The sequence below is a fragment of the Candida theae genome, assembly GCF_024610275.1.
Source record: "Candida theae strain CBS 12239 chromosome Unknown scaffold79, whole genome shotgun sequence".
NCBI lineage: Eukaryota > Fungi > Ascomycota > Pichiomycetes > Serinales > Debaryomycetaceae > Lodderomyces > Lodderomyces theae.
In genome coordinates, this window is record NW_026261342.1 from 1 (window position 1) to 14,866 (window position 14,866).

Sequence of the window (14,866 nt, forward strand, 5' to 3'; positions counted from 1 at the left end):
ATCCGACAAGGCTGGTAAGGTCACCAAGGCTGCTCAAAAAGCTGCTAAGAAGTAAGTAGAGAAGGTAGTTTTTTAATGTCATATAAAAACACACTGCTATAAAAGCAAAGTTAATTATCTATTGTAGATGGAGCATCATTACTCTTTTGCATTATATACGTGAAGGGGGATTTGTTTTTGAACAACTTGTTGCTTAAAATTCTGCTAATCACTGAATCAAACTCCAAATTTTGATTTAATTCGGGAGCATAGTGATGGTAATCGTTTAGTGCCTTTTTAACTGCTTTTGTTTGATACCCGGTTTTGTTCAAATTTTCCTGAAGCTCAGCAGCCGACATCCATTCCTTGGTCGTTGTAGTTTGATCGTCATCTGAGTCCGAGTCACATTTCTGCGACAACATAAACCCATCACCAGCACACGAACAGCCTAGTAGATCATGAGTGTTTGACGCTGTACCCAGGTCAATCTCAAACAAGTTTTTCAAGTCGCTGTAATCAAATACATCCGACTTTGAAGACGAGTCGTTGTCCAAAAATTTTGAACTCAACTTGTTCTTCATCAATTGTCGTTGAAAAATCTTTTCGTCAATACAGCCGGTGGTGAAGAGTCTGTAGATGTAACATGGTTTTTGTTGTCCATCGCGGTGGATTCGTGACATCGATTGCAAATCGGTTGATGGATTCCAGTCATTATCGTACAAGATCAACCTTGAAGCACCAATCAAGTTGATACCAGTTCCCCCTGACTTTGATGAGAGTAAGAATACCAGAACCAGGTCATCTTCATTGAACCTGTTGACAAGTTTGCCCCGCATGTTGTTTGGCGTAGAACCGTCCAAACGTAAAAACTGCAAGTTGAGCTTTTTGATCACCGTTTCCAACAAGTCTAGAGTGGTGGTGTAATTTGAAATGAGCACTAATTTCTCCTTCTGAGCAGTGATCTCCAAAATTAATGGAATAAGCGCATTCAATTTACCGGAACTGGTTGACAACTTCAAGCTTCCATCGGTAATGCTTTTGTAAAAATCGTCTGACGCTAAAAGTGACGGAGAATTGCAAATCTTGCGAAACAAGTTGATAAGCGACAAGGAAATGGCACCGGAATCCAAATCCTGAAACTTTTGCGATCTCTTTATCAGATCAAACAAGTCTAGTTGTAATTGTGTTGGAGGGACGAATAATAGTATGTCAGTTTTATTAGTCAAATAGTTTTCGAGAATCGCTTGCGTACGTCGAAGGATAAACTTGTGAGTGAGCAGAATTAACCGTTGCGAAACTTCTTCCCCTTGCTTCTTAATCTCCTCATTGAAACAATTTACATCTCTGGCTCTAGTAATTGGATTCACAAATTCTTTTTGGAAGGTCTTGGTATCTGGCAATACATGTGGGTTCAAAAATGACACAAGCGTATAAAATTCAGTCAAGTAGTTTTGGATGGGAGTCCCAGTCAACACAATTTTCTTTGCGATGTTCAACTTTGTCAAGTTTATCATCACTTTATTGGCACTGTTTTTGAGCCTGTGCCCCTCATCGCAAACCAAAAGATCAAACGGAACTGTAGATAGCTCTTCCCTATGTGCAAGCACTTTTTCATAATTGATTATGAGAACTTGGTAAACGTTCAACTTTCCAAAGTTGACTATATCACGCTTGTCGTCAGACATTGGATTGTTCAAAGTTAACACATTGACCTTATTCAAACCGAGCCATTTCTTAAACTCTTCCCTCCAATTGTTGATAAGGGTAACTGGACAGACAACTAAAACCTTGTTGACAATGGGTTTCTTTTGATCAGGATAAGGATTTTGTTTTAGCAAGGTCCAAATGGTGGTTATTGTCATCAACGTCTTTCCCAAGCCCATTTCATCAGCCAAAAGGCATCCATTTCCTTTAAAATTGCGGAATCCCATTAAACATTCGTACAAAAATGTCACACCTTCCAATTGGTGTGGTCTCAACTTGGATGCAAGGATGGGATCAATTCTTACTGGAACATGCGACGACAAACCGGGAGGCGGGGTTAGTGTAAATTTGTCTGCATCGTCATACAACGGCTTTCTTGGTTCAGGTGACGCGTCATGGACAACTTTCTTGAACTGCTCTACAACCTTTGGAGCAACGATAACTTCTTCCACTTCAATTGCAGTCTTGTTCACATCACTAGTCACATCCGAACCCTCTTGACTCAATTTTTCATCCAATATTATTTCGTACCCCCCAATAGGTATAACATCATCGAGATCGGGGCCCAGATTAAACGATTTTTTGCTCATGACCTTCCCATCGGAGTTCTTCACTACCATTTCGCAGCCAAAAGCGGTGGATTTGACGGTTGCAAAGCCATCACCATCCCAGCTCTTATTTTTCTTGTTTGTCTTTTTCCTCCATTGTATTGTCCAACGTGAGATGGACGAGTCATCAGTGGTTTCAGATTTGGCCCTTTTTGCAGCAACGGGTGCTATGTTGGGAGGGGGACGTTTTGCGAGTACGGCACCAGCTCTTTTGGGTAGATCCCTAGACGGTAAGTTCTGAATGTCGCCCTCTTTTAGTAGTCTAGGAGGCTTGAACGGAGCGTTTGGCTTGATATTGTGCATCACTGAGATGAAGATTGTTTTTATGTACTGTTGTGTGTGGACGCGTTTTCTTTTTTTTTCCTTTTTCTTTTTCTTTCCATTGATGAATTGCACAACAAATGGAGAATNTAGAGGGGTGAGCATACGCAGAAACGATGTAGTTGATTAGAAGCGTATAGAGAGTTTCTTTTGTCTACGGATCAATCCAGCCACTGGCGAACAACATCATTTTTGATGAAGTCTGCGTAAGATACAAACAAGTGACTGGTGTTTCTAGAGAGTTACTAGAAGCCTCAGTTGAAAATAGGTGAAGTAGAAACACACAGCACTCGCAATGTAAAGTCGGGTTGCGCCATTGAGCTACTTGCTAAGCAACAAGAAGCTCCGCTTACTTTGATAAGTTTAAATTGTCTAAAGCTATCATGTTAGTAAAATAATTCCCTTTCGAGTACAAAAGATTTGAATCAGTGTTAAAAAGCTCTGAGTTGTATTTTTCTCCACATGGTGTTTCAGTTGAAGAAATTCGTTGTTGTTATATAACTGTTCATCATTACAAATCTTCCAATTGAAGGATTGTACATACACTTGAATGTAGGAAGTAATTGTCCTACTGGGTTGTACACTTTGTCGAAAAGAAAAGAATAGCCTGGTTGAATTGAAAAATTTTTTTTTTTTTGGACAATTAAGTAAATCAACACTCAAACTCATCAATAGAAGGAAAGAGAGATGAGGGAGAATTGAAATGAAGTCCTAAATGGGAAAGAGCCGCACAGGGGAGCAGCATTGATATTTCCTCTCCCCTTCAATAAAGCGTCCCACAAAAATCTTCACCTACCCTTATAAGGGAAGAAGACTAAGCTGTAATACGAGTAGAGTTTGACTCTTGTCAGCACTCAATTGCCTGTTCCTCTCACTCAGTCTGTGGCTACGTGAACCAAAAAAAAAAAAAATAAAAGGGAAGGAAAACACGTTGCGCGATAAAACTTTCAATTTCGAAATCGTCAACATCTTCATCCACTTAACAAGTACGTCATCTTCGTTTATTATCCCCCCAAAAACCTCCAGATAGTGTCTTATAGCTTACCCCTTCACAATGGTTACAACTAAAGATCGCAGAAGTACACCACAGTACACCTTTTTGTCACCTAAATGGTTCTACAACATGTATTATATACACTTCCCCTTTATCATGTTGACATGGCCAGAGACTTTCCTCCTTCACGGAAGTCTACTACTCCTTATCTTTTTAGTCGTTTACGGAGCCTATTCGTATATATTATATGGGTTGGTCAAGGGCTTATCACAGCTTTACTACTACGCTTTTGGCGATGCTCAAGTTTTAACGGCATAAATAGATTCCAATAAATGAAAAGTTTTTGACTCAGCTTCTTCCTTCTACTCTATACTCTCCACAGGAGTTATTGCAGTGATATCCATCCAGCTTGAGAACACTTTTAATGTAAAGACAAAACGCATATAAATTTCAGACCGCTCAGTCACAGTACCGGTTTTTCACGAGCAAGAAAGAGCTTTCGAGGGATTCCTTTCATCATAAATGCTCCGGCAACTCTTTCGAGTAATAGGATAGAACATCGTGTGCAGCTCAATCTTTGAAAATTAGTCCTGAGCATCGAAATACCCCAACTGATGCTCTATATTCGCAAGTTATATAAGCTGGTGGTTTCCCGTTGTGGCAGGCAGCAGCAGCGCCTAGTAGGAAATAAGTGGGCAGAGGTTTAGACAAAGAAATAATATCTACAATGGTGGATTTACTGCAACAGCTTTTGCTGGCTTGGTGTTATATCATATTCTATGCGTTCACGAAATGGCACTTCTTGCATATCAGTATCAACTCCTATCATGGGATCAAAGTCAAAGAGACACTATTTCCATCTCCTGCAGAACCAGAAAACTGTTTCATGATTATGCTTGGCTAGAAAATAATGAGAATTCCCATCAACACTAAACATCTCCATTGCTGGCTCGCGTTCCCAAAAGAGTCTGCTTGGCGCACCCTGGCAAGCACGGGGAATACTATTCGAGTGCCAGCAAATCAATGCCGCTCCAATACGTCGCGTACTCAATTTTGTACCACGCTGCGATACATTCTCGCAAGCCATTTTCTCTTTTCCCTCTTTATTCTTTTTGTTCTGCGCGCATTCTCTTTTTTTTCTTTTATTTTATTTTCCTTTATTTTTTTTTTTTGCTTGCAATAACATTTCCCAATTGGGCGAGTTTCATTCCCAATTGAGAATTGATCTCTGTGATCAGATCAACAACAAAATGGTATTGCCAGTTTCCACAAAATCAACTTGAATTCCCTCTCCCTGAAATGGCTTGTCAGTTGATCCAAGTTGAGACATACCCACTCAACACTCGAAACCGCATATATATATATATACACTGAATCAATCCCTCCAAAGACCGAACTGAAGTCTTGATAATCACCCTATAAAATTAATTAAGTCATTCACTTCCACCTAATCCGCTAATTTATATTGATACCATGAGTTTAGTCATGAGCAACAACCACTTCAATCGCTTCAGATCACACAGTTTCGAACAAAATCTTCCCATCAAACGCACTCTTGAAGAGGAAATCGAAACATCAAACAAAAGACCAAGGACAGCACCACCATCGCCACCATCAAACATCCACTCAAAGGTAGTCATAGGAAACGTGATACGACCAAAGTTACCACCCACAAGTCTCAGATCCAAGTCATTATCTCCTAACAAACAAATTGTCAACCTTCTTTCACCAGCATCCTCCCCAATAGCATCTCCTGAAAAGCTCAAATTGCCAGGAATTAATGCATTGAGTCCAGTCCACAATGTACCCAGCTCGACGGTTTCACTGGAATTTTTTGACACATGCACAGACAAAAGCTGGAGATCAGAATTGTTGGACAAAATCATGAAGGATTCAAAGACCTACCATCTCACAAAGTACAACTACCTCAACAACGATTGCAAACCAAACTTTACCTCAAAATTGAGCTCAAAGATTTCATTGAAACCCACAGTGACAATCGACAAGAAAATCGATTTCCCATTCGAGTCAAACTATACGTATTTGAACGGTGCATTCATGCAGGATGTCCAGAATTTCCCCCAATATTTGAAGCTCGCTAATAAGCCAAAGTCACCTTTCTCAAAGCCCACTGAAACCCCACGCACACTCCTGACATCAGCATTCACTCAACCAAGAACGCCAACTCACCAAACTGAAAAGTTGCCAAGCATTCACGCATTGCCGCTGGTCGGACAATCATTTAGATCGCATACATTCCATCCAGTCTCGCAAGAGCAAGTTCGGACATCATCTCCTTTAGATACCCACAAGTTTGTTTTCCAATCACCCAAACTGACTCGCTCTGACTTGCCACAAACACCAACTAAAACGCATCATCCCCACAATCACCACCACCACCACCACCATCACCACAACCACAACCACAGCCACAACCATCATCACCATCAAACTAACACTAGAGCCTGCATTTCTTGTGGCCTGCAAGACTCGCCTTGTTGGAGACCCTCATGGTCCATCAAAGAGGGCCAGCTATGCAACTCTTGTGGCTTGAGATACAAAAAGACATCAGCAAGATGTTTAAATGATGCCTGCAGAAAAGTACCCGCCAAGGGGGAGTGGGCTTTGATGCAAAGTAAAGGAAAAGTGTCCTTCGAAGACGGTACTGACGGGTACAGTTGTTTGGATTGTGGGTGGAAAATCGAGGTAAAGTAACTGTAATATGTAAACTGGTTCTAGCATTTGTAATTTTTAATCAACTTCATACATTTTGGACCAAGAAGTAGGAGCAATCTTGTAGGTAGTTTGGGTCAACCAATGTGTCCCCCTTCCCCTTCCCCATTCTCGAAATGGTTCTAAGCGGATACCAAAAGACAACGCAAAAAAAAAAAAAAAAAAGAAAAAGTGCTACAGAGCGTACTATCGCCACTCGATTCAACCTTTTTGCCATCCACTCATTTTAAACAAGTTTCCAACATGTCAGAGATTACGGTCACAATAAAGTCCTCAGGAGACAAGAAGTACGAAGTCACGTTCAATCCATCCATAAAAATATCTGAATTGAAGGAGTTGATAGCGGAGAAATCGTCGATTCCAGCTTCAAGCCAGCGATTAATCTATTCTGGTAAAGTATTGAAGGATGCAGAAACAGCGGAGTCGTACAAGATCCAAAACTCACACACAATCCACTTGGTGAAAAGTGCCAACACTGCATCTGCATCTGCACCTGCACCAGCATCAGCATCAGCACCAACAGCTAGGGAATCTTCAACTACGGATGCCGCTTCTAACATTCCTTCAAATATTGCTGCAGGTCAAGGGTCATTTAACCCATTAGCTGACTTGACAGGGGCTCGTTATGCCGGTTATACACAGTTACCTTCGGCCTCTCTTTTTGGTCCAGATGGAGGAATGAATTCAAACTTGCCTGATCCAGAACAACTATCCTCAATGATGTCAAATCCAATGTTTCAAGAGCAATTGAACGCCATGTTGTCCAACCCCCAAATGTTGGACTTTATGATTCAACAAAATCCACAATTGAGAGCAATGGGCCCTCAAGTGAGAGAGATGATGCAAAGTCCAATGTTTAGACAAATGATGACAAACCCGGAAATGTTGAGATCGATGATGCAGATGCAACAAGCTGGTGGTGCAGCAAACCCATTTGGCGGACTTGGAGGAGCTGGCGCTACGGCTAATACTTCTTTTCCCGCTCCAGGCGCTAACCCAACTACTGAAGGTCCCGCAAGCAATGATAATAACGCTGGATCCAACCAACTGGGTGGCAATGCAAGTGGCAATGCAAGTGGCAACAACCCATCCTCCCAAGCCAACCCTTTTGCTAGTTTATTCCCCAATGGTGTTCCACCCATAGATCCAGCTGCGTTGTTTGGTGGTGCCAATCCATTTGGCCAGTCTAATGCACCAGTTGACAATAGACCACCAGAGGAAAGGTACGAGTCCCAGTTGAGGCAATTGAACGACATGGGATTCTATGAATTTGAAAGAAACGTAGAGGCATTGAGAAGAACAGGCGGAAGTGTACAAGGGGCTATTGAGTACTTATTGAATAATTAAGTATAGTGGGGAATGTGTCTATGTAGTTTTTATAAACAAAGTGAGAATCCAAAGAAAAAAAAACTATTAAAAAAAACAAAAAAAAAAAAAAAAGGAAAATAACAGGGAGTAGACCACGCTATGTAAAGAACAAACGAAATGACTTCGAGTATCAAACCGTGGGAACAGTCGCCAGCCGACGCACAATTGGTAAAGGTGATTGCCGTGATACTAAAATCGAGAGGGTATCATTTTACAGAGGATTTCATGAGCCAGATGTTTGATTTGGCCACTGGTTACATCAATCACCTATTGTCGGACTTGCTAGAGTATACGCAGTTGCAAAGGCGGCGAAAACCATCTCTTTCAGATATAAGGCTTATTTTGGAAGAGAATGATCTTCTGCCAAATGCCTTGGTGCAGCAGATCCAGATTAGTAGGGGCTTGTCTGATTTACACCGACAGCAGATTCAGAAGGTGACCTCAATTGAAGTACCCAGTGACGATGAGTTTTCCTTAAATGAGCAATACGCAATATCTGAAGTTGTGCCAAATATAAGAACAAAGCCAAAATACATTCCCTCGTACATGCCCGACCTACCTCCTGATTACACATACCAGTCGACTCCAACCTTCTCGCAACCACTTACCGACCTCAAGCAGCTTCGAAGGAAATTGGTTGAAGAATCAAGACTTACGGAGAAGTCATTGTACAAGTTGATCGAAAGCGATGCTAGCGATTTGAAGTTGAAAGCCGAATTTGAAAAAGAGTTGACGGAGTTGGCGGAGAAGGAAAATACCACCGACGTGCCGGTGGAAGAAGTACCAAAAGTTAAAGAAGAAATTGCTGAAGGGCCGTCAAATGCAGTAGAAGAGTCTACTGGTACTTCCATTGAGGAGCCAGTAAACAAATTTGATTTTATAAAATATGCCCAGAAGCGGAAGGAGTTACGGTTCCGAAAGCAAGCCAGACTCGAGGAGCAGCAGAAAAAGAGGGATACAGACATATTCATGAAAGCTGAGCGTTATTATAGCCCATATGCAACAGAGAAACCAACAGCGCAAACGGAAAAGTATTTCAACAATATCTTAAATGACGAGTTCAAAAAGGTGATTGTTTCGATTCGGTCAGAAGAGGAAAAGAAACGAAAAGAGTTGGAGGCTCAAAAGGAGTTGAAAGAGAGGCAAGAGAGAGAGTTTAGAGAGCAAAATGAAATACAGTTTCATTTTCAACAAAACAATCCAGACAGTAGCGACCTCGACAGTGATGAAATGGAAGATTTTTGAGAACGTAAACTTTTGTTTGTCTGCTCAATTTCATAAACTCCCCTCGTGGGGTTGCAACCAACACCCAACCAAAATTGTGCGTCTCGGTGAAGAGAGAACATTTTCGGAGTAGTTGGGTCCCAGGAAGTAGTAATATAACGCAGATGGTTCTGTAAAAGAGTACATGTTATGTAAGTTGATTGATATGTGCAGCAGTTGTAGAAAGTGGCACAGCCACGTCGTGACTCAAACCGACTCCCAATTGTGAAGCAATTGATGTATTTCAGGCTGAGTCAGAGAGACAGAGCCAGAGACAGAGACCAAGACAGAGACAGCACATTTTGTCCGTCTTTTTGGTTTTTTTTCTTTAGTTTGCTGTTTCGCATACAGTCTTTGTGCAACACACATCAGATCCAAATGTATAAATAGCAGCTTAGAACCCCACCCCCTTCCGTTGGCTTTTCTATTCACACAGCTCGAACCCATCTACACACGATTACAAACGCCATGACTGTCATTATTGGAACACTGTATGTATCTCTCCATTGCCATTGACTTACGACTTATTACTAACTAACCAGATTTCTTCCATACACTGTCCATTTTGAAATCGACAAGAATCATTATGAATTCTTACAAAAGGAAGACAGCGCAAAGCTTGAAACGATTACAATCTCCGGTGGCCAAAACGAAACCCCAGCTCCACCTTCGATTGCTGCATCACAACCACGCTTGTTGAATAATCTGTCTTCGGTTTCCATCTTGAATCCCAACATCACGAGCAACCAATCAACGCGATCTGAAACTCCAGATGAGTTCTTTTACAATAAGCGTAACCCACGAGTGAATCGCGACGGTGGTGCTTCAGACTCTTATCCTTCATCACCAGCACTTCACTACATCCAACCAAAGCCTCGTGTGGGCAACAAAATTGAAAGCTCCATTCTTGACCCAAAAAAGCAAACTGATCCTTACAACTCGACTGGATTGAAGATCAATAGATCCCTGTCAAGCTTGTCCATCTCAACAACAAACTTGGCACGTCCCCAGAATATTAGAGCTGGATCGCATTCAAGGTTGCACAATGAAGTGACCCAGGGACAACAGAAACCACACCATCAATACTACGGCTTCACTATTCAAGGAAACAACAGTTTAAACTCTTTGGTTTCCGAAGAGACACCGGGTGGGGTCAATAATTCAGAAATGATTCCGTCATCGTTTGAAGACGAGGATGAGGACGGATTGGTTGGGTTTGAAAAAAATTACAACAACTCAGTATCGCATAATAGAGCCTTGGCTCCGTACGGTGGGTTCTCCAAGCCTCACATTGAAAAGTATTTCTGGGACGATGATATCTTCAACAACGCTCCTTGGTCAGTTGTTGCCTCTGATAGTGGTAATGGGTCATTAAACAAGGCTGTGGATTTGTCGGTCAAAGAGGGCATTTTGCAGCAAAACAAATGGGTTGGGATCATTGCCATGCCCAGTGATACAATCTCCTCCAGAATCAGACAAGAGATTTCATCGAAATTGGATTCAGAGTACAACTGTGAGCCTGTTTTCCCAGATGATATAACTTTTGAAGGTCACTACAAGTCTTTTTGTAAGCAAATTTTGTGGCCAACCCTACACTATCAAATTCCAGATGATCCAAAGTCAAAGGCTTTTGAAGACCACTCTTGGGGCCACTATGTTTTGTTGAATCAGTTGGTTGCAGACAAATTAGTTGAGACTTTTGTGGCTACGAATGGTGATTGCAATTTCGATGATTCAGAAAATGTCATTTGGGTCCATGATTACCACTTGTTGTTAGTTCCCAAAATGGTTAGGGAAAAGTTGCCAAAGGTTAAAATTGGATTGTTTTTGCACGTTTCGTTTCCTTCTTCTGAGGTTTTCCGTTGTTTGGCACAGAGAACTGAGTTATTGGAAGGTATGTTGGGTGCTGACTGCATCTCCTTCCAAACCAATGAGTATGTGCGTCACTTTAAGCAAACTTGCAACAAGATTCTTGACGCCGAGACAACTGATGACAAGGTTGTTTATCAAAACAAGACTATTGTGGTCAATACTATACCAGTTGGTATTGACGCGCCATCACTTGAAAAGAAGCTTCACAGTGATCTGGTTTCTGAGTGGAGACGCTTAATTAGAGAGAGATGGGGAGAGCAAAAGCTCATCATTAGTAGGGACAAGTTGGATAAGTTGAGGGGTATCAAGCAGAAACTTCTTGCTTATGAAAAGTTTTTGAATCAGCACCCAGAATACATTGACAAGACGGTTTTGATCCAGATTTGCATTGGCTCGGGGGCTGATTCTTTGTATGAACTGGAGGTGATGAAGATTATTTCAAGAATCAACTCCTTGCCGGAGAATATATCTGTAATCCAGCCAGTGGTTTTGTTACAAAAGGATATTGAATTTGACCAGTATTTGGCGTTGCAATGCGAAGCTGAACTGTTTGTCGTGAGTTCCATGCGTGAAGGGTTGAATTTGACATGTCACGAGTTTATCACCGCTACTGAAGAGAAGAAGTCACCGCTAGTGTTGTCAGAGTTTACAGGCTCGGCATCGTTGCTTTACTGCGATGGCGAAGGAGCACTTTTAATCAATCCATGGGATTTGAAAAAGTTTTCTGAAACCTTTTATCAACTGTTGACTATGGGTGCCGAAGAAAAGAAAAAGAGATGGGAAAATTGTCATCACTTTGTATTGACTCAAAACTCCAAACACTGGGTTACAAATTGTTTGGAGAGTATCAATAATGCTTGGGTGTTGAATAAAGAAGGAAAGTAGAACATATATAGATACACATCTTTTTGTACATTAAAAATATCTAAAACTGCTTATCTTTATAGCTTTGCAATACCATTCCATTCAATTCCTTAAGATTATTCAAAAACTCGACATTCTCTTCCTTTGTCAACGGGTGGAATTTGTTCCAGTAATTGTTGATAAATTCATCTTCACTAATGAATTTGACATCTTTGCTACGATTAACGCACCATTTGTTTTCTTTCAACCGTTTATGCGTTTCTCTTTCATCTTCAATTCTTGTAATGATTTGCTTTTTTGTTAGGTATTGTGTGTTGGGATCGTTTTTGTTGCGGATGTTGAATATTTGGTCTTCATCCCTGTGATCTTTATAGACAGGTTCGTCATTGACAAGCCTTTTCCGATCGAGTTTACTTGCCCTCGAGCGTTCTAGTAGAATTTTCCATGCAGAAATCAATGCATCTTCATTACCATCAAGTTCAAATGACCTGTCTTCAAGTTCGTCTAGTGAGCTTGTTTGAAAATCTACCTTGTACGGTTTGCAATCTATTTTGAACCTCGACAGTATGTGACATAAACATGTGTATGCAACCATTAAATTGGATGAGTTATTCAGAGGACACACCAGTTGCATAATCTGGGGCAACTTGCTCTTCAAGCTCTGAATGTATGCATTGTTGTATCTCGGATTACTAAAGCTCTCTTGCATTAAAAGGTCAATGAATTGAAGAATAAATGATTTCAAATTCAAGTCCAACTTGGCGTCCTCCAAAACGCTCAATATTGTGGGCACAATGTAATCCTCCTTATCGGCATTCTTTAATGCAAAATATATAGCTTTCTGTAGCTGTTGTTGCTGAGGGGTCAAGTTTCGTAGTATCGTTGAAAATTGGTTTGCTACTTCAAATGAATCCATCGTGGTAATGCGGGATGTGTGCTCTTCGAAGACAGGACAGTGCTAGAGAGATTGACTTGCCTTTCGTGTCGTTTGCAAAAACAATCTGAAGAGCAAAAAGAAGCAAAGGAAAAGAAGAAAAAAAAAAAAAAAAATTTCAATCAAAATAGGCCCTTTTTCTATCACAAGACTTTTTCTTATATCAACAACTATGGGTAAATCAGGAAAAGGAAAAGGAGGTAAAAACAGAAGAAGAGGAAAGAACGATAACAGTGGACAGAAGAGAGAGTTGATATTGAGGGAGGAAGGACAAGAGTATGCACAAATCACCAAGATGTTGGGTAATGGAAGAATCGAGGTGCAATGTTTCGATGGCGCTAAAAGGATGGGCCACATCAGAGGTAAAATGAGAAAGAAAGTTTGGATGGGTCAAGGTGATATAATTTTGGTAAGTTTGAGAGATTTCCAGGACGACCAATGTGACGTGGTACATAAATACAACTCTGATGAGGCTAGATCTTTGAAACAATTGGGTGAGTTGCCTGAGAATGCCAAGATTAATGAAACCGATACGTTTGGTGCTGATGACGATGAGGATGTCAACTTCGAGTTCGGTGGTGCTGATGATAGTGAGTCTGAGGATGAAGAGTTGGATATCGATGATATTTAAATTGGGGTAAATGGGTCATTTTGTCTCTGCCACAATACATATATAGAGCTAATTGTTACATACATACATCCATTCCTCTGTTTATTCATCTCTATATCAACTTTTTCCAATTTTTTCGTTCTCAGTGTCTATGATTTCTTGAGTCCTCTCCATCGCTGTCTATTTCAAAACTGTCGATTCTCCTTAGAGCCACCCTCTCTTCCTCATCGTAGTCCATAGACCTGTTTACTTGCATCGATCTCCTGACTGTTGAGAATCCTCCTACCCCATTATCCAACGGAGCCATGTCCTTTGAGCTGTGAACACCAAATATCTCACGATTTTGTCCACTGTTTTCTTTTCTAGCGATATTGAGCAAGTACACTCCACTGAAGATGATGAGGAAGCCAATCAATAAGGAGATGATGTCTACTGCAGATGAAGTGTTGAATCCTCTAAACAAAACGAACGATGCAACCAAGGTGAATGTCGTAAATGTGACATAATATAAGGGATTGACAATGGAGGTATCAAATTGATCCAAGGCTTTGTTGAAGTAGTTCATTTGGGTGATGATACACAATGCCACCACAATCAAGAACAAGTATGTGGACACGTGAGTGAATTGATTATTGCCACTCAATGTCAATTTCAATGCAATTCCAAAAGCTTTGATCGACATAACAGATATAGATCCCACTGAGGAACAAATCGACAAGTAAATCATTGGGTTGGTGTTTCCGTACTTGGGAACTATCTTGTATATCATAAACAACGAGTAAAGTCCCACTGCACAACAGTAAAATAGGAATCCTGGTTGTGTTGCATAGCCCAAGATTTCATCAACAGTCTGCACTTCTTTATCAGGCGGTGCGTGCAAAATGATAATGACAGATCCCATAAGACAAATGGCACAGCCCATTTTCCCCAATGTTCCCAATTCCTCCTTCAAGAATATAGCAGCCAACACTGCTCCAATAATGACAGATAATGCACCCAATGGCGTGACCAAGATAGCCGGTGCAAAAGTGTAGGCGGCAAAGTTGGCAATCTCTCCAATAGCCATGGTGATCATACCTCCCCACCATATAGGGTTCTGCAAGTATTCTGTAGCCTGTACAGTCCCGTCACTGGAATTGGACTGCCTACTACGTGCCGACGCGTCCATTAGCCCTTTCTTTGTGATAATGAATGAGGTTCCAATTGCTAGCGAAGAAGACATCGCCAAAGCGAGTCCTATGTATTTATCATCCATGGTCATTGGTTAGCAATGGTTGAAAATTTTCCTTTTCGTTTTTCTTTTTGATTGAATGAATGTGGAGCACCTTTGTAATTACCTTGTGTGTGTGTGTGTGTGTGTGTGTGTGTGTGCGGGTGTGTTGGTGCTGGGGATCTGTATGGACAATGTGTCAAATTACTTTGTGTTGAAATATAGCCAGGCGGAGTAACTACTCGAAACTCCTGTGTTTCATTTTTCTTTGATCTCTAGTTGTTTAAATGTCAATGTCTTTTCCAGTTCCTCTGTTTTTTTTTTTTTTTTCCATTTTCGTCCAGCGCTTAATGTGTCACGTGATACTTCTCTCTCATATTTCCTTTCTATGTTTTTTTCTATTTTT

At 41.0% G+C, this 14,866-nt stretch overlaps 8 protein-coding genes across 8 annotated transcripts; 5 read left to right on the forward strand and 3 right to left on the reverse strand. All coding sequences in view use genetic code 12, as the record gives it.

Annotated features, from left to right (window-relative positions):
• Nucleotides 1-110: 110 nt before the first annotated feature.
• RDH54 (DNA-dependent ATPase) lies at nt 111-2,594 on the reverse strand (the record flags this gene model as incomplete). The annotated part of the gene is made up of 1 exon (XM_051752226.1): nt 111-2,594. The coding sequence occupies one exon, from the start codon at nt 2,592-2,594 to the stop codon at nt 111-113; it is 2,484 nt and encodes an 827-aa protein (XP_051611186.1).
• A 2,497-nt stretch (nt 2,595-5,091) lies between these two features.
• On the forward strand, nt 5,092-6,321 carry ASH1 (DNA-binding transcription repressor; the record flags this gene model as incomplete). Its single annotated transcript, XM_051752237.1, has 1 exon — nt 5,092-6,321. One exon carries the CDS (start codon nt 5,092-5,094, stop codon nt 6,319-6,321), a length of 1,230 nt encoding a protein of 409 aa, XP_051611187.1.
• Nucleotides 6,322-6,582: 261 nt separating this feature from the next.
• KGF57_000289 (ubiquitin domain-containing protein DSK2) lies at nt 6,583-7,686 on the forward strand (the record flags this gene model as incomplete). Its single annotated transcript, XM_051752248.1, has 1 exon — nt 6,583-7,686. The coding sequence occupies one exon, from the start codon at nt 6,583-6,585 to the stop codon at nt 7,684-7,686; it is 1,104 nt and encodes a 367-aa protein (XP_051611188.1).
• Nucleotides 7,687-7,824: 138 nt separating this feature from the next.
• On the forward strand, nt 7,825-8,952 carry KGF57_000290 (uncharacterized protein; the record flags this gene model as incomplete). Its single annotated transcript, XM_051752260.1, has 1 exon — nt 7,825-8,952. One exon carries the CDS (start codon nt 7,825-7,827, stop codon nt 8,950-8,952), a length of 1,128 nt encoding a protein of 375 aa, XP_051611189.1.
• A 486-nt stretch (nt 8,953-9,438) lies between these two features.
• Nucleotides 9,439-11,727, forward strand: TPS3 (trehalose 6-phosphate synthase/phosphatase complex subunit; the record flags this gene model as incomplete). The annotated part of the gene is made up of 2 exons (XM_051752271.1): nt 9,439-9,461; nt 9,513-11,727. The coding sequence occupies 2 exons, from the start codon at nt 9,439-9,441 to the stop codon at nt 11,725-11,727; spliced, it is 2,238 nt and encodes a 745-aa protein (XP_051611190.1).
• Nucleotides 11,728-11,767: 40 nt separating this feature from the next.
• On the reverse strand, nt 11,768-12,622 carry KGF57_000292 (uncharacterized protein; the record flags this gene model as incomplete). The annotated part of the gene is made up of 1 exon (XM_051752282.1): nt 11,768-12,622. One exon carries the CDS (start codon nt 12,620-12,622, stop codon nt 11,768-11,770), a length of 855 nt encoding a protein of 284 aa, XP_051611191.1.
• A 190-nt stretch (nt 12,623-12,812) lies between these two features.
• TIF11 (Tif11p) lies at nt 12,813-13,271 on the forward strand (the record flags this gene model as incomplete). Its single annotated transcript, XM_051752293.1, has 1 exon — nt 12,813-13,271. One exon carries the CDS (start codon nt 12,813-12,815, stop codon nt 13,269-13,271), a length of 459 nt encoding a protein of 152 aa, XP_051611192.1.
• A 121-nt stretch (nt 13,272-13,392) lies between these two features.
• KGF57_000294 (uncharacterized protein) lies at nt 13,393-14,505 on the reverse strand (the record flags this gene model as incomplete). Its single annotated transcript, XM_051752304.1, has 1 exon — nt 13,393-14,505. The coding sequence occupies one exon, from the start codon at nt 14,503-14,505 to the stop codon at nt 13,393-13,395; it is 1,113 nt and encodes a 370-aa protein (XP_051611193.1).
• Between the last annotated feature and the right edge of the window lie 361 nt (nt 14,506-14,866).